Source organism: Amblyomma maculatum, chromosome 1 (genome assembly GCF_055883805.1).
Source record: "Amblyomma maculatum isolate TAMU_Amacu chromosome 1, ASM5588380v1, whole genome shotgun sequence".
NCBI lineage: Eukaryota > Metazoa > Arthropoda > Arachnida > Ixodida > Ixodidae > Amblyomma > Amblyomma maculatum.
The window spans coordinates 356,025,764-356,053,593 of record NC_139344.1 but is presented as its reverse complement, the minus strand read 5'-3'; the positions used below and the strand labels follow the sequence as shown (position 1 = coordinate 356,053,593).

The following is a 27,830-nucleotide window of genomic DNA, read 5'->3' as shown; positions in this document are numbered from 1 at the left end:
TCAGGGCCAGTTTCCAACCGTGACCACGTGACTTCGTTGCCTGTCGCTAGCGTTTTCAGCTGACTCTTGTGCGGTGCCCGTGCCACCCCAGAAGGGTTGGTAGAAGGGGAAAGGCGGAGATTCCTGAACGAACAGGGGTCGCCGACCGAACTGGCCGAATGCTGGGTAGCAGTCGCTGATAACATGGCCTCCTGGACCGACCGTGGTCCAAATGGCTTTGTCGGCCCGCTTCCATCCATGCCTGAGACTGATGATTGGGCGTGCCTGCAGAAATAAAAGAAAATGATCCGCTGATTTAATGTGCAGTATATGTCTTGGTTTGAGCCTTTTGTCAGTTACACGAGGGCAGTTGCGTGACTTTAGCAAGGCAATGAATTCTATGGCGGTACTTATCTATTGACAACGCGTTAAGCCCGATTCGCTTAGTAACATTATTTTTCATAAAGGTAGGAAAGTTTGCTCTGTATGCAAAGAAGCGCGTTTTGTGAGATTACGCTACTAGGAATTAATATGACAGTCTAGGTCGCTTGTACATCCTTTGGCTGTGAGGTGAGAGTGAATAATCGATGTGGAGACTTCTATATCTGCGAAGTTCAGCGAGGCATCTTTTATGTCCACAGTGTGAGACATGATGTGGCGTAATCAGTAGATGTGAAGTGTAGCATTATTGTTAACTAAGACGGCCTGCACCAATGCTAAGCTGAGTCAGTTTTATTTTTAGCGCTGAAAAAATGAAAGAACCATTGGAGGTGCAGATTTTAGGCTTTCGTTTTTTTGAATCAAAAACCTCCTCAATTCGGCTGCTTGCAAAGGCTGTAAGTTAGGAAGTTTGAATTTGCTGCCTTCAACCAAAGGTCTCTGCAAAATCGTAAGGAAGTTGTCTGTAACCTAAATCATGAAAAAAAAAATCAATTCGTTGAACTGCCCAAACAGCTGCCGCAAAAAAAAAAAAAAAAAAAGAACCGCAGCTTTTCTGATTTAAGCAGCATGTAAAGGAAGGTTTTTATGACAGTGTTTCGGAACTCGAAATCTTGGATGCTATAATAGGTGACTGGAGTGTAATTTATGAAGTTATGTAATAAATATTGTAACGGGGTGTTCAGGACACAGTAGCAGACCCGTCGAAGGCAGCCCGAGAAGGAGAAGGGGAGGGAAGTTTTGATGACGGCAGGGCAAGGTGCCTAATGCCTCACCATGGAGTAAGGAGGAGTAGCGGGGATGAGGGTAGGAAGCGCTTAAAACAGGAATATCCAGAGGTCATGCAAATGCTCTCAAAGACTGGAAAAGTATGGAAGGAGAGAAGCCGAACTTTCTATATGGTATGTCCTGGTTGGTACTTGTGTGGGACCTTCTCGGGCAGGTGTGCGGACGTTGTTGGGGACCTTGCTGGATGGTTGGATATGCCCAAGGATCAGCAGATGGGGAATATCGCTGCTTGTGTAATGAGAAAACTCATTACTGGCATTTTGAGCGATGGTACCCATGTTGTTAGTTTGTAGTACGAATATAACGTTTCTATAATTTATGCATATTTGAGCAGAGGCCGACAGAGAGAGCTTGCCTGTTAATTAGGCTCATAGAAGCCACAGAATCCGCGTTGGATGATACAGGAGGATTCGAGAGCAAGTGGATGAAAGGGAATGGTATGGGCAGTGCAGACAATTTCACGCCTATGAAAGGCAGAAAAAGAAGTGAAGGGCATGCTCGGAATGGATGTCAGAATTGCCTACTTGCAAGTCGCCGTCTACATGTGCATCAGCAAGTAATGACGTGGGTAGTCTTTCATGAAGGGCGACTGTCATTGTCTTTGATTAGCTCGTTCAGGTGATATCTATAAAAGTCGAGGGGAATAGAGACCGGAAGGTATCTAAAACTTTCTTGCGAGATTATGCAAAAAAGTTTTGTAGATACAGTTAAGACTTCTTAGGTGTGACGACGCGAAAACATGAACATGACCGCGAAAGCCACTGGGGGTTCTTAATATTGCACCCTACACAGACGGCACGGTCGCTACTCTCCTGCTTATGTAAGCGCTTACACGCCAGAATCTGTAAGACTGCAGAAATGTTTTGAAACCATCACACATGTCGACCCAGCATCTCGGCCTTAGGGCAAGCCCCGCCGCGTGCGGATGAAGCGACCCGGCCTGCAAAGAATATGGGGAAGAGGTGACGTGTCGGCGTCGGTGTGTCGGCCATTTCGTTCTTCGACTTATTCAACTCTTCCCAGCAACGCCTCGGACACGTGAGAGCCCACATGCCTTGCACACATGCTTAGAAGGGCCACGTCTCTCTTTTCACATGCTTCCGCTTTCTTCGTACAGCCGCCGATGAGCAGTTGGGTATTGGTGCCGTGAAAGTTGCAGCATGCTGAAGGCTCTTTAATGAATGGGGTTGGTAAAGTAAAAAAACAAAAACAAAAACAAAGCAACGTACACCGATGGTTCGGGTCACAATAAATTTTGTAATGAACGTTTGAAATGAACTTACTTCTAACCACACAAGATTTTACCATACCTTAGATTTATTTCTTACGAGACTTTCTTGAAACTGCTAGCAAATGATGTCCCGGTTTTGTACAGATTGAAAATATAATTCCTGCCTGGCAGCCCAGGAAATTTCAGACCCATGACTAGTAGGCTGGCTTATACGACTATAGGATGAATTTCGCGACAGTCTTGAGAGTTTGATGTAGGTTCAGAGCAGGGCGTTCCTTTAAACAGGGAAATGAGCATTGAAAAGGGGGGACTGCCTCGATTGTTCCAAAAAGTATTCATTTTCGGCCGAATTCTCAAGCTTTCTCCGACTACCTATTTCGAGATGATATAATCCATTCTGTATAAAATAATCTACTCATCGATATCTGGTACCAACAGCTGCGGCTGCAGGACGCACCACGGCCGTAGGTAGTCTCACTGACAGAGATTTGCTAGCTGGGTTTAGAGGGCTTCACAAGGGCTGCGAACTAGGAACGGCAAGGCATATTCAAAGCTCCCCATCATACGGCTCTGGCCTGGAGATGAACGTATATCGCCGCGAACCAAATCAAACTTCATTTGTTGATTTTAAGCTGCCGCTAGCATGCGGCCTTGCCACTTAGCGCAGAGAACAGTTTTAACTTTCTTTGTTCATTCTCTTTGTCGCATGACGGGGTGTTATCATTTGTTTTTGTTGCGCAAGATGCGTCGAGATGTATAGCGAAAGTTCCTAGCCATACACATCTGTTTTTAAATTTTCTCGGTTTTGCTAGTGAGATTATGAGCTTTTATCTAGACGTTTCTATGAGGACTTTAAACGGAGCCCTTCCAAGTGCATCGGATATTAGTAGTCTGGCAACTACCAAGCACTATTGCTGCCATCGACACTGCCATGTTTCCGCGTTCTTTTGCGGGCGCAAGTGAGCCCATTAACTACACCTGCCGGCTCGTTTGTCATCTGCGGCATTGTCACCACCACGTGACAATATATATACAGTACCTTGCTGTCATCTGGCCACGACAACCCGTAGTCGTCCTGCGGGGTAGCATCCGGAGGCCGCAGCTTCCGTGCTCGGCGTCGGGTGCGGGCCCAGCGCGCAGCGAACTCGACCGGCACAAGCAGCGACGAGGCCGCGGTGCCCAGAAGCAGGAGCAGGAAGGCACTCTCTAGTTCCGAAAGGCCGATCGGCTTGGAGAGTCCGCGCGTCTCGGCGTCGTAGTCGCGAATGCAGGCATGTGGCTTTTCGCGGTGATTCTTCAGCAGGAAACGCAGGTTACCCGAACTACGCAGCTCGAAGAAGCTGCACATGAAGGAAAGTATACGTGATCACTGCGCGAGCAGCATATGACACTTCAAGCATAGCTGCAAGCAGAGCTTGTGGATAATGAGCTCTGGCTCTAAGTGGACCATTTTATTGCTCGTGAAGGTAGGGCCGCTACACTTGGACACCCCACAAGCAGCCAGCAAAAAACTCTTCCTGTTCTGTTTTAATGCTATATGATTAGAAGCCTCACGGGGAAATGAAGCGTCCAGAGTCCGGTGGCATTGTATGTCATACAAGTAGCTGATTAATCGACGGGTATATGTAACGTCATGGGGCCACGTGACCTCACCACCGAGTGCTGTTGGTCGGATCTCGTGATATTATGAGATGGGAGGACATTGTCATGTTGGCAGGCCCACTGGCAGTTCTTAGGCGCGCAGGCTAACACGTCGATCAGGTTGCCAGGCACGGCTTCGGACATGGCTGCAGTTCCCAGCGGCGCTTGGGTATTGGCATAAGGGCCTAGACAGCTTCGCATATCAAGTTTGAACATATCCAGAATCAACGCCTGGTGTGTCTACTGTTGTGTGGTGTGTCTACCATGATGTGTCTACCGTGGTATGTCTACGGAAGACCCTACAGAAGTGCACCGCTCAAGATGAATTACCGGTGGCTGCATAGACTCAGCTTATGCTTTAAGCAGCAATCACAGAGGAGGAGGAACAGGCCAAGTGACTCTTTTGACGCGATAGCGTTAATCACCCTGAGTGGCCGAACAGGCGGTGTCGTCGTCGGCGCTGTAGGCGCGAACGAAAGATCATTAAAGCGGAAACGTTACTATGTACATATGCCTAATTACGCGGAGATTTTTATGTCATGGGTGTAGCCGAGAACACTTGATGATACACATAAAAGATGGCGCCACAACACCCATTTTTTAGCCACTGAAGTGATGAGGGGGACAGCGCCATATACAACAGATATTCTTGTGGGAAGATCCCTGCCGCCACCCTTGTCGCCTCTGATGCGCCATTGTTTCATATGGCTTCACTAATGAACCTCCAAGTGGCGCTCGAATTCCCATTTTTCGTGTGAAAATTCTGATGTAGTCTTTCTTCGGCCAGAGTTCGGGGTCGAGTCACACCATTGGGACTATCATTTGGCATGTACCTGCTAGTCTTGTTGGCGATAAAGTTTCGAGCCGATGGCATATACTAGTCTTAGGAACGCCTACGTTAATCATCTCGCAATGCCACGTGACCTAGCGCAGCGGATGTTGCCAGAGGAAGTGGAGAGGATGCAGATAGATATGAAGGAATAGTGGAGAGGGTGCCGTAAAAAAAGCAGAAAGAGTACTGAGGGCATCATGCTACCATACAGATGACGCCACAGTAGGAAGCGTGTGCAAAAGGGCGTGGCGGCAGCGCAGGACGCGAGCGAGCTTCAGACCCCATAAGTGTAGGCGTTCCTAAGTGCTTCTGCTGACTTTTTTGGTCGAGAGGATCATGACATCACAGTGACATGACATCGTGCGATGATCTCGGGACCTCCACGCTGCTGCGCTCGCGTTAACCATGAGGTCACGCTTGACATAAAGTATTAAAACACGGCATGCAATGCGAATTAAGCATAACCGCATATCTGAAATCGTTGAACTTTCTAGAGTAATTTATTTAGCGTAAAAATTTAGACAGGGTTCGGTCTCGCGATTGCTGGGCTGCGAGCAAGATATATTATTGACTAGAGCACACCAAGACATGCTTTTACGGGTTGTGACGACCGAAGGTATATATGCATGTTGTTTGTTTTTTTAATGCAAAGTGATATCCTTCGACTCATGATAATTAGCTTGTGGGTATTTAGAGATGTTCTCAGGGCGTTAACGTGTCATACACATAAGGAATATTTATTTTTCTCGTAAGTTCATTGCTATCACGTTCCCAACACGAAACGCAATTAAGTGTTACCTATATATGTTGCTACCCCGCGGTATTGGCTCCGTGGTTAAGGCGCTCGACTATTCAACCCAAGGACGCGAGATCGAATCCATGCTGCGGCGGCAGCTTTCGGTGGTAGCTGAAACCAAGACGCCCATGTACTGTGCCATGTCAGTGCACATTAAAAACCTCAGGAGGTCGAATGTTTCGGGGCCCTTCAATACAATGTATCTCACAGCCTGAGCCGCTTTATTTATTTATTTCCCTTTTTTGACAGCAGACAAATACAATGCCTGATGCAGGAACCGAATCTAAATGCATTTGGTGCCTGACGAGTCCTCTGTCCCTATCCAGTTGGGACTGAGGCGGCAGCATGCATTTAGGTAACAATTTTTTCCTTAACAAGACCAGGTATATTGCGACGCCATTCTACAATGAAATATTTTCACACGTACAACTGCAAAAAACAACACACTACACATTACATGATATTAGCTTAATTTCGATCAACATATGGCAAATGTACCTGTTGTGTAATAGCACAAACTAAGACGCATTGAATCTGTAGATTGTGAAAAAATTTACACATAACGTAAAATGAACCAAACCAAATCTTTTGCTAAATTCCTGTCTAAGCAGAGTGATGTCTTGGGTGTTTTCTTTTCATTTCTGTTTCCGATGAAACAATTATGAAAGCATTTAAAGAGAAACCTACTCATGGTTCAGATTCTGGACGAATGGACTTCCTTTGCGAGTTCCAATGCCGACGGGGACACGCATGATGTTATCTTGAAGGATGGCCAAGCGACAGCGACTGTACCCCTGGCGTCTGTAGTCTGCCATGACGAGCGCATCGAGAAAGACTTTGTCCGCTACAAAACGAAAAATAAAGAAAGAAGGATTCCTGAGAAACTGCACATTTTCAAACTCTGCACAAAAGAACCACTCGGCTCAAGGACAACTGATGAAAAGAAGGTATAACTTGCCAGTTAGGATACAAGCCGACAGAAATTTTCAACGCAGCTTTTGCGGCTTTTTACTTTTTCTACATACCTTAAGCAGGGAATTAGAAGCATCCATGTATTTAAAGCTGAATACATCTTTCATTTTTCAGGCATTTTTGCTCTTGATCTGCAACCTGCTTCCCAGTCCCTAACAGGACCCTGCACAACTTTTGCCAGTGGCCATGGCATCGGGACCATCCTTGCCCAGCGTCAATCCGGCACTCATCGCGTAATTGACTATGCCAGCCGCCTCCTATTCCCTTCAGAGGAGAACTACTCCATTACCGAACAAGAGTGCTTCGCCCTCGTCTGGGCTGTTGAAAAATTTCGACCTCACCTATGTGGCAGGCCATTAACAGTTGTCACAGGTCATCCCGCCCTGGGATGGCTTTCTTCTCCGAAGGATTCTATTGGTCGCATCGGGCGTTGGGCTCTACGACACCAAGAATTTGCCTACACTGTGATCTACAAGTCCGGCCGGTTGCACAAATTAAAGTGCCTACTGCCTCTCTCGTTACCCTGTTGGCCAGACTGACACTCCCACGACTGCATGCGCCACTGACCTGTTCTCTCTGTCACCGTTTGCAAGTGTTGGCGAAGAACAGCGTCGGGATGCGGAACTTCTCTCCATTATTAATCGCCTAACGTCCGGCCAAGCTGACCCTTCACTGAACCGCTTTGCTCTCGTTGATGGCGTTTTATACCGCCGGAATCTTCAGCCCACTGGTCTTGACCTTCTCCTAGTTATCCCCAAGCACTTAGGAACAGTCGTTCTTCACGAACTCCAAGATCTCCCGACTGCTCGCCATCTAGGCGTTACTCGCACGTACGATCGAGTCCGTCGTCGCTTCTTGCCTGGCCTCTACCGCTCAGTGCGCCGTGATCTTGGTGCTTGAGATGAGTGTCAGCGTCGCAAGCGGCCTGCATCTGCTGCCGCTGGCTTTCTTCAGTCCATCGACATCCCTCCAGAGCCGTTCTACCGCGTCGGCTTGGACCTTCTAGGCCATTTTCCTGAGTCTACTTCTGGCAATAGATGGGTTGCAGTGGCCACAGATTATTCCACCCGGTACGCGATAACGCGCGCATTCCCTACGAGCACTGCCGCTGATGTCGCCGACTTTCTTCTTCACGACCTCAATCTGCATCATGGAGCTCCCCGCCAACTGCTCACTGACCGTGGCCGCACTTTTCTTTCAGCAGTTGTGGACGGCATTCTTGGCGCGTGCTCAACTAAACACAAGTTGACCACCGCTTACCACCCACAAACAAATGACCTGACTGAGCGGCTCAATCGCATTCTTACTGATATGCACCCCATGTACGTCTCCTCTGATCACCGTGACTGGGATGTCGCCTTCCCATACATTACATCACCCCATCACGACATTGCCGGCTGCTCTCCGTTTTACCTCCTGTACGGCCGTGAGCCTCAACTACCGCTTGACGCATTGTTTCGAACATCTGGTACCCCCATTCTGAATACGCCCGTGAAGCCATTGCCCTTGCCGACCATGCTAGTCAAGCTGCCCGTTCCCGCTGGCAAATCTCCCAAGCTTCAGTAAGTGCACTACAACTGTCGCCACCTCGACAGTTCCTTAATCCTTACCTGGATTCCTTATGCTGCTCTGGGTGCCTTCTCGCCGTATTGAGCTCTCGAAAAAGCTTCTTTTGTGCTATGCGGGCTCGTACCGTGTGCTGCGCCAAGTCACTGCCGTCACCTACGAGATTGAACCTGCCTTCCCCGAGTGCACTTCCCTTTACCGTACCCTCCGATATTGTTCACGTCTCGCGCCTTGAGCCCTGCAATTTACCTTGCTCTGGCACTCCCTAAGCAGCACCACGAGGGTGCTTCTGAACCCGGGGGCCATGCTACGGGTCGACTCATCGAAAATGAGGCAGATGAAGTGTGTGTGCACTTGGCGCGTGCTCGGTGCCCAAATCATGGGCATCGGTCTGTGGTCTGTGTTTTGACGTCCGGTGCGCCCTGTGCTTGTGTCGCGTTGTACCAGTCTTCTACGTGGTGTGCACGCCTCCTGCCACGTAACAATATTATTAGGATGACGAGCTCCAATTATGCATGATACAATATATACCTAAATATATATTTATCAATTAATGGTAGTATTTAGTTCATTTCAAAATAACTGAAGCGTTCTGCGTCTTACCTGGTGTACGCCGTAGCCCTAAATACAGCACCAGGGCTAAGATAAAGATAAAATCTTTCATTGGTATTTAATATATGGAGCCACCAGAAAACCACATATGGTATATGCAAGTTTACGGACGAGAAAAGAATACATGAAGAACGCATAGAATCTCGTGAAAAAATTAGACCAGAAAGAAATTTGTAGTGCCGTCAGCGAGGTTAAGAAGATTCTTTTTTAAACACTCTCGGTATTCACCAACTTAACATGAAGGGCATATAAAACTTGCAGTGAGGATTTGTGACAGCTGCAAAGGAGTGCGTGCTTAGATGTAGATGCCGGAAAAGTGCTCTTTCACATGCAAGACTATTTACCCATAAGTACAGCCTTTCCATTTGCCACTTTATCGACAACAGGGTGAATGTCTTGCACAGTGCTGGCGGTGCGCTTTTTCTTGAGCCGTCTTCGCAGCCTCAAGAAGTCCTCGGCCGAAGATTTCTAGAAATCAGTGTTGATAAAAAAAAAATTAGTGTTGTCATGCAGCATGATCAATAAACGTGGTGTTGTATTGACAATTCATATATGAGTGCGCAAACATTAAACATATGTTAGCAAAAGCCCTGCATAATTTGAAACTAAACCAGACCACCAAAAGTTCAGAAGCTCCCTTCATACGCACAGCGCGCAAGCCGGTCCGCACAGGTATTCATTTGGCCCGCCAGTGGCTTTGACGCAATAGAGCTTGGCCGAGCTCCCACTGGATGGCGCTTCAAAAGGTCGCATCGAGCCGCCTGGCAAATTTTCAACTATTCCAGTGACTGTCGCATCGCAAGTCTCCTCTCTCATCATCAGATAAACAAAGCTGACTGCATTAAAAAGGGCTTTTCCATTTTTGCAAACATGCGCGTCCGGTTTCAGCTGCAGCTACGTTATCCGCGTAAACTTTCCTATCTCGTCACCCAGCTGACTATCGGCCGTTCCCTGCAACGCTTGCCTCCTTTTAGAACTCAGCCGGTTACCCTCAATAAGTACTTGTTATCGGGTCTTTGCACTACAGGTATTGCCATTCCTCATTTGTTCTCCTTAAGTTCGGTGATGATGATGATGCTGACGTCATACAAAATGGCACATACCCACGGCGGGGGATTGGCCAGGGTGCATTGTAGATTGTGTCTCGCTAACCGACAGCTGATTTCTTGAGCCAATCAACCTCCTCTTTATCTTAACACCACAACTACTGATTTCTTTTTTAAAGCTTGCGGCGTTGCCCTCAGTTTATATTGAACTCTATTCGTTTGCCTTCCCTTCTAAACATTATGCGTGAGTACCGGAACGATAAAACTGTCATATACTTTTATTTAGGGAAAACATTTGTAAACAGCGATTCGTAACATTACAGCAGCAGCCAAAAGCACCTCCCATCGTTCCTCTTCTCCTTATTGTTTCAGCCTCGCAGTCCAGATCTGCGTCCAGTACCTGCCCAAAGTGGGCATTTACTCAACCCTTCCCAATGCTTCACTGTTCCCGTGCGTGAGCGTTGCACGCTACCTTAGTTTTCCGCCCGCACCACTTTCCCTGTATGAGCTGTCGATCATTCTTTGTGTTCATCTCTTGAGGTACTCAGGAGACCAACGCCTTAGAACTCACTGTATGCAAGGGCTTTCTCGCATCGGCGCGCGCTCGGCTTGATGGCACTTCAGAGATGGAGAGTGAGGGAATGTGGTGATGGGGGTGGTGAACTCTTCTATTACGCCCAAAAACAGGGGACCAGTCAAAGGACTGATTGCGCTGGCTTAGAACAGGTCGGCGGGGTCCCTTGGGGTGTCGCGGCCTCCACCGCGCTCTAAACTGGCGTTGGTCTGCTGGCTAGGAAGTACGTAGGAGAGACTACTCCCACGTCTCTGGGGTGTTTGTGTTGTCTGCCATGTGTATAAGAGTGACTGGAGATGAGCAGTGTTTGCATATGGGGGCTATCTGTTGCCGAAAGATCCTGTTGTATAAAAGGGGGAGTGAGAAGCTGCCAGTTTGTAGTTAGCGCCATTGAACGGCCTCTCGTAATGTTAGATCGCGGTGTGCGGGAGGATATGAGAATCTTTCGAGTCGGTAGTGCTGGATAACACTCTCGGTCGAGATCTCAGCTGCCGAGCCAAGGGTACGATCAGCCACCTTGCTTCCCCAATACAATCCAAACTGTAAACACCGCGGCGAAATAGCAGGATACGATCACATATTATGGAGCTGCAAAAAAGCGCCGCCACCAGCGGGCCTACTACCAGTTCCTTCTTTTGAGCGGTGGGAGGTTAAACTGGCCAGCTCAGACCCGTTAACGCAAGTTCGGGCTCCTGAGTGGGCTCAGAAAGTCGCCGAGAGCAACGGACTTGAGGCCATCTAAGTGTAGCGCCCACAAATCGCTCATTGCTGACAATAAATGTTTTCCAATCCAATCCCCTGACACTAATACTTCACGCGCTTTTCTACTCATCACTTACACGAGGTAATGTGGCCCATACGAAGCGGTATAGTGCGCTGATCCACTAACAATGGAGCAAGGGTAATGCGATGAAGGGCGCAGAAGTGGATCTAGCAGCTAGCGGTAAGCCTACGCCAGGGGCTGAGAACGTTGACAGAAGTTCCACGCCGCCACGACGATGCTGCAAAATTTGAGCGACGAGCAGCACAGATGGCCACTTCAGCTATCGCTTCACATACGTTTAAACTTGCTGAACCATAGTCAATTATTCAATTTTCTATTTGTTTTATATTTTTTGCTTACAGCCGTCCTCGCAATGACGTCACCGGTAAACTCGGACGCCGCTTTCATGAAATTGATGCGCCTCAGTGCGAATTCAGGGGAACGCACTATTTGCTTTCGATTCAACGCTGGGCTTCACCATTAAGGGTCTTTACGCAACAGTGTTTCACCCACAGGGGCAATTTTTCACTTGTTCATAGTTGAATTTTTTTATACATCAATACTTAGCATCAGTGAACATTTGGTTTCCGTTCGTCGACTATACTGTGCCTCAGTACCGAGGTTCGAACTCGACCTCTGTCGGCTGCGTTTCATAGGAGGCGAAATGTAGTGACGTCAGTATGCTGTGCGATGTCTGCACGTTAAACCGATGGTTGGTCCTGGCCCTGATGGGGCTGGGATAGATAGGTCTCCGCCGTTTGCGGTGGAGGCTAGCCTGCAACCGAATTTTTATCTGTTCTAGGCCATCATTGCACCCGCCACCGCTTCGGTGATGGACGACGGTTGTTTCGGCGCGCGTCTATCTCTCTGTTTTCTTTTTCTTTCTTCCCTACTTTCTCTCTTCTGTCCGCACGAGGCAGCGGAGGTGGCTCAGCTACAGAGCCAGTAGCAGATTTTCTAGATGTAACGTGGTGGTGACAAGGTCGATGACACAAATGAAGAGTCTCGGTGATTGCACCGAAGAAACTTTTTATTGGGCTGACTTGCGCCCCGCAAAAGAACTGAGCAACTCGGCGGCGGCGATAGCAACAAACGTGCTCGTCGATCGTCGAATAAAGAATGCGTTGGTATCGTCGTATCTCCTGTACATATCTCGCGGTCACATACCGAAGTCACGACAGCTATATTTAAACAGCATATTTAGACAGCAATATTTAAACTAAGAATGATTGGCATACCTGACATTTTTGTACACTGGATTATTGCTTACCTCACTAAACGAGCGCAGTACGTTCAAATTGGCAAATGCAGCTCGGCCATTCTTCCAGTCACGTCGGGGGTGCCCCAAGGTAGTGTTCTGGGTCCCCTGTTATTCCTGATATATATTAATGACATCGTGAATGTTGTGAGTCCAGGTGTTCAAATCAGACTGTTTGCTGATGATTGTATTTTGTATAAAGATGTAACAACTCCACGTGATCACATTGTCCTTCAAAATGATTTAAGCAACATATTAAATTGGTGCAGTGAATGGGGGATGTTGATAAACGCTGACAAATCAGTATTCCTCCGTGTTACTCGTAAGAAAGCCCCGCTTGTTTTCTCTCACTCCCTTGGTTCTTCACCACTGCGCAGTACTAACAGCTACAAATACTTGGGTGTTACCTTAACTTCTACTCTGTCCTGGAGCTTACATATTAACACTATCTGCTCCTCTGCCTTCCGCAAACTCTGTTTCTTGAGACACAAACTAAAAAAATGCACCCTCTTCCGTAAAGTTACTCTCTTACATCTCTTTCATTAGACCTAAGCTAGAGTATGCATGCATAGCATGGGACCCTCAAACTAAGTCCGATATCAAGCACCTTGAGAAAATAAAAAAAAATCAGTTCGGTTTATATTTAATAAATTTGCTAGGTTTGACTCACCCTCTCAAACAATGATAGAAAATTCTATTCCCACACTTTAATCCCGCAGAAAACAGCTGAGGCTAGAATTCTTTTCTCTCCTGATAAATAACAAGCTTGCAATAAACCAGTCCCCTTATATATCTCCTGCATCAACACGCTATACGAGACATCATCATCCTGACTCACTGACGCCCTATTATGCTCGAAGTAACACGTTTATGTTTTCCTTTTCCCTCGCACAATATCAGATTGGAACACTAATTTACAGATGGCCGTGCATTGCGATTAATATTGTATAATTTCTTATTACTTTTGTTGTTGTTCTTTGCTCTTTTTTGTACTCAACTATGCCTCTCTGCTTGGACCCAAGGGTCTGCAGTATGTAATAAATAAATAAATAAATAAATAAATAAATAAATAAATAAATAAATAAATAAATAAATAAATAAATAAATAAATAAATAAATAAATAAATAAATAAATAAATAAATAAATAAATAAATAAATAAATAAATAAATAAATAAATAAATAAATAAATAAATGCTTTCGCGTTAATACTTTCTCGCAGTATTAAATATCAAGCGTGTACATTTCCTCCTCACCTTCTTTATACGTGTTTCCTTTTGCGATATGACTCTATGAATCTGGCAACCAACTAGCCCAATTATGAGCGTCGGCATACGCACGTAGTGCGGTTGCTTCTCAACACTGCTCCCCGTGGATGCATTGCTTACTGTGCTACTGCTCAAGAGATAGGGTTAGTGGGGTGATACCATTATCTCCTGGTGTAGCCCCGTGCCGAAAGGGATGTAGAGGTGCACGTCTTCTCTGCGCACTGCCTCGTGGAAGGAAGAGACTAGCCACTGGGGCTCCGGCACGGTGAGGAAGGCAATCAGGTTGCTGCTGTAATACGCCATGACGATCACCACGTACAACCACCAGGTGCCGACCACTAGCCGAGAGGAGGTGCCTACGGGCAGGTGGACACCACCTGAAATCAGAGCCGTCGTTTTAAAGCGCTCTGAGTGGTGGCAGAAATCATAGCCAGTTCAGTAACGGCAGGCACTTTGATCATCGCTGGTTTTTGCTTGCCATGTGTTCAGAAGTAGCTAAGGGGAAAAACAGTCCCTTTCATTTAGCCTTCCGAGATACAGATAGGCGAACAATAAACAAAAGAAGAATAAAATTTTCATTCGAACTCGATGTATTATCAAATTAAACTATAATTCTATTAATTCTCATTGCACATAACAGCCCTTTATTCTTTCAAGATTTGTTTGGGGGGTGGTTGACTCTCTATAGGTCGTTTATTTTAATTTTGACCCTTTCATGGGCGCTTCCGATTGTATGAATTCTCCTCTTGTTCTAATGTAATGCTAACATGCTATGACGTTCAAACGATATGTTCAGCTGGTAGTTGTTTCGATACATATGTTTAAAGCAACGCGCAGGACGTAGAGTCACTATGACACCTCAAATGGCAATTATCAATGCTCACAACTGTACACGAAACGCTATCACAACTCTAAATGAAACGCTACATGAAACGTTACGAAGATATTCCGGTGTCAATATATAAAGTGGTCCCATTGACTGTGAAACGTTGAGTAGCACATGCTGATCAAACTGAATGAAGCACAGTTGAATACCTCCACATGTACAAATATAATTAGGATTTCGGGATGATGTGCCAAAATACACATCTGGCATAAATAGGGGTCATACAGAAAATAGTGATTTTATTAGACGAATCGAATTTTGTTGTCTGAGAAAAATACTGAGATCAGTTGTATAATTTCTCCAAACACGCTTTATTTGAGTCTCGTCATCAGTTTCCCAAGATTAATAATTGAGACCGAAGCGTTGATGCATGGGTCTGATTCACTTTTTGTGTAGTTGACCTCCGTTACTAAATGGGAGGTGTACTAAGGAATGAAGGTTATAAAATTTTCTAGAAAAAATGGTCCCAAAAGAATACAATAATCTGGGTAATTTATATGAGTTTAAAAAGAACGGCGACCCCACGTGCAGTTTTAATATTTGCGAGAAATTGCAGAAGAAGCGGAGATTTCATCTTATAAAGTGACCAGGCTAGGTTGCCGAAATGATTAGAAATAAATATATTTGCATAGCCCTGGTCTCTTATGGGAGGAGCAGAAAATAAGCAGGAGGCTCAAGCTCCGCCTCAAGGTTAGACGCGATAACGTGCACACTTATCTGGTCTGTAGTTTCGGTGGCTGCCGCATCCCATAATGGCGCCATCCAAATGTTTGCCCCGCCGAGAATTTGAGTCGTCCTCGAAACCTCTCTCTCAAACCTGGGTACGGCGATGGCTTTTAAGCGCAACAAAAACAGTACGCTTCGCGTAAGAAGCGAGCAGAGGTGGGGAGAATTTTGCTCAGCTGCTGTAAGAGTGGAGATACACAGACCACACAGACTGACTGCTTCCTGGACTTCATGTCTGGGTTTTGCATAGCAGTAACTGCTAAGAAAGACGCGTGCGAAGTTTAGACGGCGGCACATTATTGCCAAAATTAATTGTTTTTAGGGCGTAGCACTAGGCCGCAATCAGGGATTTCGCCGATGTCTGTCCGAAGCCACGCACTCTCTTTTCGTGATCTTGAAGTGGAGATAGAGAAGGTGGCGAAGCGCGCGTCGCGTGGATCAGAATTGAGGAGGCGGAGCGGCCGCACAGCTACAGCAGAAGCCGCTCTCTCTCTCTCTCTCTCTCTCGGTCAGAGGAAGGGAAAGTGGAAGTAGAGCGGCTGCATAGATGCACCCAGTGAGAAAGGCAGTGAGAGAGGAACGTGTCTGTTGCGGGCATGGCCGTGGTCAGTGGGCAGCGTTGCCCAAGCGTGTGTTACTCCGGAGTGAGCAGTCGTGTGTCGCTCGCGCGTCCTCAACTTCGGCATTTCTCCCCTCCACTACACTGCCTTCAGGGACAGCAGACGTTCACGCGCGGTGCTCCCTGGATCTCGACGCCGAGCCTCTCGCCGCGTCGAGAAGCAGCTTGCGCTAAAAATATGTATAAGAAATTTAATAAAGAACTAAGGGAAAAGCGAGCTGAGGCCTAAAAGCTAAGGTTCGGAAACATGGATGACAGTGAGGTGCGGCCGGAGGCCAAATCGGGGCGGCGGTGGCTTAGTCGTAAACGTCCGAGGAGTGTCAGTTTCCGCTGCGGCTGTCCGGGGACGCAATATAGAGGCTGCGGAACAAGGGGTGATTGCTTTAGCTTGAGCAGGAATGAAAGCAAATTCATCATAAGCGACAGTAAGACTGCCATTCAAAATTTTAGAAAAGGCAGGATCTCGCCGTAGGCGGCAAAGATCCTTAGCCAACAACCCTGAACAGGAAAATTCAGATAATCGGGACCCCGGGCACGCTGACAACCCTGGCAACGAGGCGGCTCATGGGCCAGCTCGAGCACTCTACTTCCGAGCAGACATGGGACCCCCCGACGACTGCGGTAACAAGGAGCGGTTGCTAAATTATGGAGAAATAATCAACCATTATCGATTGGCACGTAGGCTGGAACCCCCACTAAACCCAAAACTGAATAACAAAGAAGCTGCTGCACGGAGGCGCTTGTAATCTAATATGTTCACGAATCTGGTCTTGGCGTACCATGTGTACCCCGAGACGAGAGACCATGATATATGTAGTGATTGTGGGGCGAGAGGGACACTTGACCATATAATATGGGAATGCCCCCACTCCCCCGGGGTGGGACAAATAATAGTTAGTAGAGAAATCTGGGAGACCCTGCTGTAAAGCTCGGACCCTGAGCTCCAACGGAACATCGTCCACGTGGCAAAGAAGGATGCCATGGGCCAAGGCCTGTCAGCCAGCCTTTAACGCGGCGGCCCCCGTCTCCCAGGTCTACGTGCCGGGGGCGAGGGGGATCGGCTTCTTCTGGTGGAAAATAAAGTTTTTCAATCAATCACTTCCGCGCCTTAACTGGCGGCCGTCTTCAAGCGCGTTTCCCTCTCTCTTTCACTCCCCCTATCGTCCCGCCCCAGACCTTTCGGCCGCAGAGCAGTGTATTGTAAAAAGGTACATTGTGCCTGTTTTCGTTCATTTCTGAAGACGGTACAAGGAAAGCTGAGAACGCGGCTGCGCCGCGCGTTTGCTTCGCGTCGCAATGGATAAAGCTGGGGGGCCGTCTTGGCACTACGGCGCAGGTTCACCGTGCTCGACGTGCTGAAGTACGACGGTTACAAAGGCAGCGGCATTGTGAGTCTACTGATTCTGATATTGCAGCTAAAAGGTGCAAGAATCTAGAAGCACAAAGAATGGCGGAACGTGCCGAGCATGCTCAGGAAACTGCTCAGGACACTGAGCGTCGTCGTGAAACGGATGCCGAAGCGAAGAGGAACGAACGTGTGGTAGAAACTCCAGGATGACGGGCTGCGCGACTGCAAGTGATGTAAAGGTGTAGCAGGGATAAGCAGGGCTACGCATCTACTTCGCATTTGATTAACTATGCAGATCGACCGTAATTGTTTAAATTGCATGGTGTTCCATTTCTTAATCAAAACTCATATTATGGCCGACACTTTCATTCAGTAGAAAAAGCAGTTTTTGACTTAATTGTTTCTATGAGCAAACTGTGATTTAATATGGTGATAAATTTGGTTGTATGTTTTGTAAACATTGTGGTATATCCTACCATTCCGACCCATGATCAACGTTTATTACGGTTAAAAAATTCAATTCGAAAAACTGATATATCATCTTTCTCGAAAAGCGTAGGTGGTGCAAGCAGACTGGTAGGAAGCTCCTGCGTAGCATACTTAATGATTAAGGTATAGGAAAGAGGTCAGTAAATTGCCAGAGGAAATAAAAATAAAACGGGACAAAAATTTTCAGCTCGCATGGGAAGGGATATGAGATGCAACAACTGTAAGGGTTGGCAAAAGATTAAGCCAAGATTTCCCCTTTTCAGCTCTGTTGTTCATTCTTTTCATGATACGTATACAATAATGCGCCACATGCTGTCGTTGCTGTAGTACCAATGAAACAGAATGGACATGAACAACTGTCTTAACGTATGGGGACGTTTTTTTAATTGATAGTCTGTAAGACTAGAACTGAACTCTGGGCAAAACTTATAGAGGCAATAAAGACGCGCTAGGCTTTGAGTTTTATTCATATCTCAGAGTTTGATGATGTGCAACGATTTTGATCATAAGACACTCAAAATCCAACACCAAGGTTGACAGAATAAAACTATCTCGGCGTTTAGGTAAACGAAGGTCTGATAAAAACAGTAAACACGAGAGGACTAGTAGGGTGAAAAAGCGGAGAATTTCCGCAATGTCGAAAAATGGACCATCATGGCACTACCAACGGTAAGAAGTAGTGCGAGGTATTTTGGAAATGATAAAGGTACCAGATTTTACCTTTGGGACTATGGTTTTGGGCCTAAGGACAGAAGTTAGGCGGGGCAAGAAACAAACCACAGAGCCTTTGACAGATAAGATATAGGGGCACATTCACCGCAAATTACCAGATGAGACAGTCCAGGAGACATGGGCTGGACATCGTTTCAAGCACAGGAAGCTCAGAGTAAAATAGTATGTAAAAAGGTCTGCCTGAAATTTTTCGGAACCGATGACTGATACCAGGGGTAGAAAAGGGCTAGTATACTATCGACTAAGTGGGTCGGAAACCAGAAGGAGAACTAAGCAGCTTTAAAGCAGCTGTAACAATCGTTGAGAGTAAGAAATGAATAATTTCAATGAGAAATATATAACAGTAGACTTGCGTTGAAAATAAAAAAAAGACAAATTTCCGCATGATTCAAAAGGCAACGCAACACTTCTTGAAATAAGATCATGGTGTCATTAAATTGCGAAGTTATAAATAAATTTAATGAAGATGATGACATCCTTCTGTAAAAAATTAACCTATTTTGTTAAAATGTGGCAGTATTCCTCCAGATGTCGAAACAGAAAAATTCACTCTCCCTGATGCCCTAGATATTAGGGATATTATTCTGCGGAAGATTTAGGCAAAAACTGATAGGAAGAATGGTGGCTCGAAAACAGGGCACTGAAGTTAGCCCACAAGTTCGGGGACAACAATAGGCCTAATGTAAATGTGAAGGAAAACTGCATTCGAACAAAAACACTGCGATAGCGATAGTACCGTAGAGGGATTTTAAAGATAGTTAACATTTAGCAATTTGACTGAAGAAATTTAAAAGAAAAGAAATAATGAACGCAGTAGCGCATGCCAGGACCATATTTCATAATTGGCGATTCCAATCTATATGCATACGTACGTAATTACAGGCGCACACAGCAGTAAATGGAGGACGCTGTCGCCTCTTAATATTTTCCACGCGTTGCTACATTGAAATTCCTAGTTGGAATGTGTGCAGGTGACACTAGTGCTCGTTCTCATAGATAAGCAATCCTCTTTCATTTGCAGCACGGAAGACGTGATCGCACTCAAAGTTGAAATGCGTTCCGCTTACTTTTGTCCGTACCTGTGAATACATGCGTACTTTCGTAGGCACAGGTTCGTGTACGATATATATACGGGAACTTTGAAAATTTTTAAACAATTCTGCACGCAACGTTTTGGGTACATACATAAATCCATCAGTCGATTCGTTCGTTCGTTTGCCCTATCGAACGATACTCTACACCCTGCTTGCACGGCCTAACAACTATTTTCCTGTGAATCTGTTATCAGTATTGAAAGTTAAGTCATACTAGGTCGCCCAACGTTTGAAACATTGGAAGAGTGATCGCAAAGTGCATCTTTCTTAAGTTCAGTAATCCCTTGCAGTTGTTGCGAACGGGTGGCCACTATGTACAATGAGCAGTACTGCCTAATCTATGGTGTCACTTGCTCAAATGCTTCGAGATGCCGCCTACCTTGCTGCAGAAGAGCACCATAGGTGTACCACACGCAGTTATGCAGCAACGAAAGGCCCTGTCCTCTTCGCAAACGAGCGGCTTCCTCTGGAGACCAGTTATAGACCAGCCAGAGGGCGATGCTCACCACAGGGATGCTGGCCAGCACGAGAATCCAAACCTGCAAGGTCGTAGCGCATCTCAGGGCAACGCATGGTGCAGTGCAGACGAAGAAAGTTCATTAGCGAACTCGTCACACGTTTTCATCTCGCCAGCATGAATGTTTTCCAGAATTCGATCCCATGTTGGCTCTTAAGTGAGGAAAGAAAGGACAAATGTAACCGTCAAATGTGTGTTATATTTTCAGAAGGCTCACGCGTGCTGCCGCGTGTACAGGTACATGCAGACGTTTGTAGGCACAGAAGCCACCCTGGCACAAGGATGTGGAGCATCAATCGAATGCACAAAAATGGCTGTGGTTTGGCTTTGGTTAAACCGGGTATGTCGCGATAGCTTCCCGTGGCTACGCCAGGTAAATTATTGAGTTCTGCTACCGATACTGAAAGCCTGCAATGTAACTCACTCCTTCCACACTCTCACTTTGACCTTTGATCTTGACCTTTAACTTTTCACCTTTAACTTGACTGTGTTCTATGACTTAGGACACACACGGGGATCTGGGAAACACACGAAACACACGGCGAAACCCGGCTTTACCTAGCGTATCAAAGCTATCGCTTCAATACATAGATGCAGAAAGAGTGAATGACAGAGACGCCGGTGTGGACACAACTCGGCATCTTTGGCATTCTCTCTGCGTGTCTACGCCTAGCATTAAATGTTGCATCCGGGAGTCGTCGCTTGAGCCAGTCGCGTTGACGGCCGGCTGATCCATTAAGTTAAATAGGGCCTTTAGGGAATCTATGTGTGAATATAAGAACACCGCACTTCTCTCAGGCTTAGTATAAGCTAAAACCCGAATAGTAAACTGATTTACGATATTGCGTTACCATGGAAGGAACTGCACACGTCGAAGAGATGCATCAAAAACGATGTGTGCTGCAGAGTGTCTCAGGCTGGTGTCCCGAAGCAGTTTCTGGCGCCGAAATAGAAGGAATTGTGCTTAACGATTCACTCTTAGCAGCAACGACATAAGTGATGCATAGTACGTGAACGTTAAGCGTATAATGCTGGAGATTTGATCTATGAGCACTATTTTATTTCGAGCAAGTACTGAGGTGAAAATGAAAATAAATATGGCACGAGAGACAATGTGTTTCTTCATTGTTCATTTCATTCATTTGATTGTACTCGTATTCAAAATGTTGGAAGCTACCGGGCTGTGAGAACAGAGTGCTTTTGAATAATATTTCTTTTTATATTTGACGTTTTTCGTACGCAGCAAGTGTCGCAAACAACAAATTGGTTCTGGGTGAAGGTAAGGCGGAGTCATTGTTGTTGTTGCGATTGTAGGAAGAAGGAAAAGAAAATTCACAGGCCTGCTATTGGCTCTATAGATTAGCCGCCTCCGCTGCCTCGTGCGGACAGAAAGGAAAATAGAGAAGAAAGAAAAAGAAAAGCGAGAAAAAGACACACGTCGCAACAGCCGTCGTCCACCACCGAAGCGGTGGCGAATGCAATGACAGCCTAAAACAGGTACAACTACCGATGGCAGGCTAGCCTCCACCGCAAATGATGGGGACCTACCATTCCCAGCCTGGTAGGGCCAGGAGCAGCCACCCTCCTCGTCATACTTCAAGAAGGACGCCTAAAGATACACCGTTAGAGAAGAGATGGGGAGAACGGAAGAACGCAAAGAGAAAGAAGCGCCACGGTGGAGTGCTTCGCACTAAGTTTCATTATCTCTCGGTGTCACATCGTACAAAAGCATTTTGTATGTTTTACCTTCTCCGAAGCAAGGACTCAGCGGCCTGAATTTTCACCTGCATCCTTGAGTTCAATAAGTGAACGCCGTTACGGCTGAGTCGCGCGACAGAAAATTTGTTTCAAGACCATTTTTATGCTAATAAAAAGTGCGAAATCTTTGTCATGCCTGTGACCCAGTGCCCATACGATTGCACTTGTGTTCGCACGCTACCTGCGTGGAGAAGGGCTGGACAAAGAGCATCTTCCGAGAGAGGATCTTGGGCTTCTGCACCAGGATGGCTACTGAATGGCTGATAAGGCTGTTGGTCATCGAAAAGGACCCCATTCTCGGCTCTGTTATGTCCAGGAACGTCACCCAGTCGGTATCCTGGGTTCGCAGAGTGAGACATGAAGGCTGGTGTCTGCATTGACTGCTTCTTCGGTGTTCGCACTCGCTGGCACATACACACACAAATAAAGCAGCATAAAGGAGATACATTATACTGTGCTCAAAATGTTTAGTTATTGTACACACACAAACACTTTTCTATGTTTAAAACTGCTTGCCTTAATTTTAGTTCCGGTAAGCATGACAAGTGTGAATAATGTGAACTAGGCCAAAGGTACAGGTATTCATATTCCTAGCTCCTGCAAATCTTTACAGGGAACCATTCTGCATAACGTTTTTTAGGACATAAGCGGACATAAGCGGGGATGGGGCATAAGCGGAGAGGCTAACGAAAAGGTTTAAAATTTCATTCCACACGACTCAGCGAAGCACACGAAGGGAGCAGTCTAGATATAAAGGGATCTTAGTGAAACTGAGAAAAAGCAACGGGCCTGGGCAGGCCAGTGCAACGAGATGACAACATAATTTATGAAAGAATATAGGTTGAAATCGGCCTGTACCGAGAGACTACTATATAATGACATCTTACAGACAACTCTTACCGAAAGTATAGCTTTTGGCGCTTAGGTAAACTAAAAAGCGGAATACACGCGCCTCCATCGCAGGTTGATTAAATGCTTGCGTGGAGACAGAATTCTACACGTGGATCACGAAAACCATGCTGAGCCTTCCTTAAGTTAAAACGGCGGCTGCTAGCCCTCCTCGGTGTAGGTGGCACGAGTTCAAATTCAGTGGTGGGACATTCGTGAAGTCAAACCTTCTCATTTACATGTCTTTTTTTTTCTCGCTCAAAAGGCCAAATCATTGTCGTCGGGAAAAATAAAACTGAGCCTTCATGTCACGCAAAGGTAAAGGGACTTCTAAGTAACGCTAGCGTAGCGGAAAGCGTTACAAAAGGCATGAGATAGGGAAGCTGATGGCGATAGGACGGCCGAAGCTAGAAAATGACGGGATTAATTGGAAGGACGCGGAAGATAGCTCTCTCCCGGTTGTGAGTGAGGTCAGGGTGCTGGTGGTTGTGGTGGTGATGTTGATAATAGCAGTAAACTAACGGATAGTTGTTTCTTGACACATCCTTAACTTTGTTTTCTACAGCAGCCGAGAAACGGCTCGTCATAAGTACATCCACATATTCAGGCCGCTTCTCACATCATCGTTCAATTCCTACTTTTTGTTCGTGCCGTGAAATTATTTTTCATCAAGTTCCTGGCTCTCTGCATGCGTGAATAGAGGGAGCATTAAAATAATATTTGAGTCATGTGCCTTTGATTAACCCTACCTGCACTGGAGCATAAAACAAGTGGTCTATGATTATTCGTTATCTCGGTTCGTTCTGTGCTAGGCTTAACCACTGGGTGGGCTCTAATGCTAGCAGTTGTACGAAGGAAAGCAAGAGGAAAACGGCATCGCACGTAATCACATTTGTATAAGTTATACACATTTATTGATCAAATTACTGCAGAGGATAGAACTTCGACATCGATATAGGCAGCTTTCATTTTGTAGCCAGCTTGAGAACAACCACTCGATGTACTCACCCGCGTATTGAGCATACCGAGTAGTCCGCTCCAGTTGTAGTCGCCGTGCTTCATACCGACGCTCGTGGTGTTTTCAAACAGCTGATAGGACACACTGCATGTTGGAAATTTGTGGTTTGCATTGAATTCTCCCTTTTATGCTGTCCCGGATCATCGCCTTAACTGTTCACACTCCTTCAGTATGAATAAAAACGTTTTTAAGCATAAAACAGTGATTACTATATAATTATGTTTAAAGTAATTTTGCCTATTCTTAACTAGATCTAATCTTACCGTAAAATGTGCAAACGCCTTTTTTAATCTTAAATGAGAGAGAACAAAATAATTTTGTGTGTGTGCAAGCGTGTTGTTCCCTTTTTTATATTGCAAGAGCCTTGCTTTTTCATTATCAATTTGTTTTAAAGAGCTCGAGGCTTCAAAATGACTCTGACTATGAGGCACGCCGTAGTGGAAGGTTCCAGCAATTTCGACTACCTGCAGCTCGTTAACGAACCCTGACATCGCACAATGCAGGAGGGCGTTGAATCATTTTCGCCTCCGTCCTTGTGTTTAGCAGTCCAGCGTCGCGACCAATGAGTCACCGTGGTGGTCTGTGTTTCCCGAGGAAGCGTTGGTAAAGTATGTGAGATTTGGACCCGGCAGTCAGCGTGTACGCAAAGATGAACTTTATAAACTGGCTCGGGAATAATGTACACTTTCAAGGCGGTTTCCTAGCGTCCTTTGACATCACGGATTACATAGACGTTCCTGCCTTTTATCTCTACTGAAATTCCTCCGCAGTGACCGAGATCGGATGCCTTGACAGCGCGCTGAACAGCGAAATGCTAAAGCCACTGCGCTGTCTGTATATTCCCCAGAATACTGCTTTCTCCTCCTCCCGTTCGCAGGAGCACATCCCTGCCGTATAGTGTTAAGGAAAGCACGCTTGGTTTTCTGCAGTAAGTTAATAACTACTCGAGCTGCGAACGAAATATGTCGTTTTACATGGCAGCTGAACATTCTTTTGCACACACAAGATAAGTGTCGCGTGGACTGTGTGAGCTTTCCTATTGGTGGGAGAATCGTCGGAACTGTGAAATGATCGTGCATAGGTCGCGATGAAAACAGGAGGAAACATAGGCTTATCGGCTTTGCGCGGGAATCTGCGAAAGCTGCGGCAGCTCCGATTTATCTTCGCGGCTCTGCATACTGCCGTGGATCCGTATTCAGGTTGTGCAATCCTCCATCCTCGTCATGACTTCCCCTTCGATGAAAACTGCCCTCCGGATTCATTCCATGGCAGCCCTATCCAGGTTGGGCATTTCTCAGCGCATTTCTTTTTATCTGTTAAACGACGTCCGCCTTAAATGGCTATAGAAATGATATAAAGTTGAAGCGCACAACTAGACGAGCACGGGTGAAAGAGACGAGAGACGAACGAGCACTCGTTTGCCTCTCGTTCACCGTCGTTCGTTTCTTGCACCGTCCTCGTCTGGTCATGGGCTTAATTTTATATCATGTCTCACCAGCACGCCCAAACAACCACTTCGCTATAGAAAATTGTAACCATATCAAAAGGGGTGCACTGGAAAGAAGTTATGTCGCAATACTAAGCAATGTTGTGCGGAGCTGTTTATGAACGAAGCAGAAAGGATAGCTTCACTAAAACACATTAAAGATGGCTGGTTTTTTGTAAGCAGACACAACTGAGTGACGAGGAGTATGCGATAACTTGTTCCCTGGGAAGGGACGATGATAATCCATCTTATATCTGTCGAAGAAGGGGAACTATGTGCTACTTGTAAATTTCCTCTCTTTAAGTTAAAGAGTGGTTTGCAGTTCTGAAAAGTTGATCTTCGGCAGTGGCCTGTCCATGCCTGCGCGCTAAAGAGACTACGCTGAACGTTTTTGCTAGTGTGGAAGTCATAATTCAAGACAAACAGCGGTTAACTATATATAAGCAGGGTGATGCCAGCACTTAGGATTAGTTGAGGCGCTGCTCGTAAAATAATCTGTCAGCGCTTAAACTTCCACCACTTAGTTGCTAAGACAAGTCGTTCCCGAATAAAGGCAAATTCTATTTGAGTGAAGTGCTTTTCACTGCGTCATTTTTGTATTCGAAAACGTGCAATGTGACAAAGAAGAAAAGGAGCTGTTAATCTATATTTATCCACCACAGCAAACACCATGCACAACCCAGTCACAGCATAGGGTCAATAAATGTGTCAGGAAAAGGGGCTATGCTCACTTGAATCCGTACATGTCTTTGAGGTAGTCCATCAGTCTAAGGAACGTGCCAGTTAGTATGAGCTGGCCAGTGGGCGACTTCTCGTAGACAGAGTACGGTGGATACTGAGAGAGGAGAAAACCGTTATACGAACTTCAAGTGGGTCATCAGTGGTGGATATAGTATGAAGTGCAACTTATAAAGAATGAAGGTGACACAACGTGCACTGGCTAACCAGATAAAGCTTATATGCCAGAAAATGAGTTAATTTCAGGACTCACAAGCCGAGAGTACTACGCAGATGAGTACATTAAGTACTGAATCTAGCCAAGTCTGGCTTGTTTGAGTTCCTGTACAGCGTATGCTCTAAACGTCCAGCGTGGTTAGAAGGGTCCTATTCACAGGCGTACTGCCATATCAACAAAACAAGGTGCAACTAAACGTGACAACCTATTAAATGATTGTCGTCTTATCGAGGTAAATTCAACAAGTTACAAAACCTAAAAAATGTTCTTATATTGAAGCCATTTTATAAAATAGAGTTCAGAAAAACGTTATCCACAATATCATGCTTTGGCAGGGAGTTTTCTTCCAAACGTGAACATATTAGAGTTTTATTTACCCCTAAAGTGAATTTTACTAGGAACATGCGCTGGCTATTGTTCCCCCAACATTTTCTAAATATCACTCGCCTATCAGCTTCCCGGCAGCGCTGTGCGCAGTGCTGTAGATCAAACAAGCAGTAGACTGAATATTGAGATAGAGGCTGCTTGCGTTCTTTGGCCAGATACGCAGATTTTGTGCAATTTCCAAATGCTATCAGCTGTGAGATTATATGAAGAAACAAAAAACGAGTGTCAGCTTATACTTGAGACACAATCACAGTAATCGTTGAAGAGCTAGCCTCTTCTAATTTATTTTTATATAGCCAGCTCTTTCACGCAGTTAAGCCGCGCAAAGGCTTTTAGTCTAAACCCAGCGAAATATTTACACTGAGTTCCCAGGAGTTGAGTATAAGAGCAATCAAGCCTTCTGAGAACAATCTAGAATAGAAAGGAGAGTTTGGGAACTGACCACTAAGCCCGTTCAGCTGTCAGCTGACACCTTTACATGGGCGAGACTGTCCGCATCAGTACACCTGGTTCCCTGTTTGTACCATATTTTGTAATGATTCTTTTTAAGATTCGTCCGCTCGCATTGTATCCACCTATTGGCGCCGAATGTTATACCAGTACGAGCAAGAAAGAGTGCTGTCTGATTAGCAGCCAAGAAGCAACAATTAAAGTGCAGGTAGAAGTAGGGACAACGCTTGTTACAACACAGAAACTGTGATTTACTTTTTAAAAGTGTAGGAGAGCAATTTCTGTTAGCCTAACCGAGCCGAAATTCTGTAGACTGTACATCTAACCTATTATATGTTTATCACGAATAGTTAGGTTTAGCTATACTTTGTTGGATTAGCGTTATGCTGATGATTCCGTTTTGTATCAATGGGATCAAACCAAGGCATTCGTAGCACGATCCAACATAAGAATGCCTTACTCTTCTCCATAAATGGTAACACGGCTGCACAACATCGAAGAGAATGAAACAGCTATATGCCGTATAGCACATGTGTTGTTGCAACGTACAGTGGTGAGGTGTCTGCGTGTAAAATACCATCAGCATTATTAAGTAAAAACAAAATGATACATTGAAATGATTGTGCTTTCTTCGCTCGCCAATTTTCGCGTTTATATAAAATACAAAGTGGACTAATTTTTCACAGTGATGCCATTCTTGTACGGGGAGGGAA

The 27,830-nt window shown here is 45.8% G+C and overlaps 1 protein-coding gene across 1 annotated transcript; it reads right to left on the bottom strand.

Annotated features, from left to right (window-relative positions):
• LOC146207875 (ionotropic receptor 93a-like) lies at positions 1-26,073 on the bottom strand. Its single transcript, XM_084587178.1, has 9 exons — positions 26,057-26,073; positions 23,830-23,923; positions 22,115-22,270; positions 20,038-20,197; positions 13,924-14,141; positions 9,201-9,324; positions 6,394-6,550; positions 3,477-3,777; positions 1-264 (listed from the first exon to the last, which is right to left on the bottom strand). The coding sequence occupies exons 1-9, from the start codon at positions 26,068-26,070 to the stop codon at positions 1-3; spliced, it is 1,488 nt and encodes a 495-aa protein (XP_084443304.1). The 5' UTR covers positions 26,071-26,073.
• Between the last annotated feature and the right edge of the window lie 1,757 nt (positions 26,074-27,830).

What these genes read in the sequence shown, in the direction of transcription:
- LOC146207875 (XM_084587178.1), bottom strand. An exon ending in TCGGTATGCTCAATACGCGG is followed by an intron (nt 22,271 to 23,829) that starts GTGAGTACATCG and finishes CTGCGAACCCAG; the next exon opens with GATACCGACTGGGTGACGTT. An exon ending in GGCTACACCAGGAGATAATG is followed by an intron (nt 9,325 to 13,923) that starts GTATCACCCCAC and finishes ACTGATTTCTAG; the next exon opens with AAATCTTCGGCCGAGGACTT.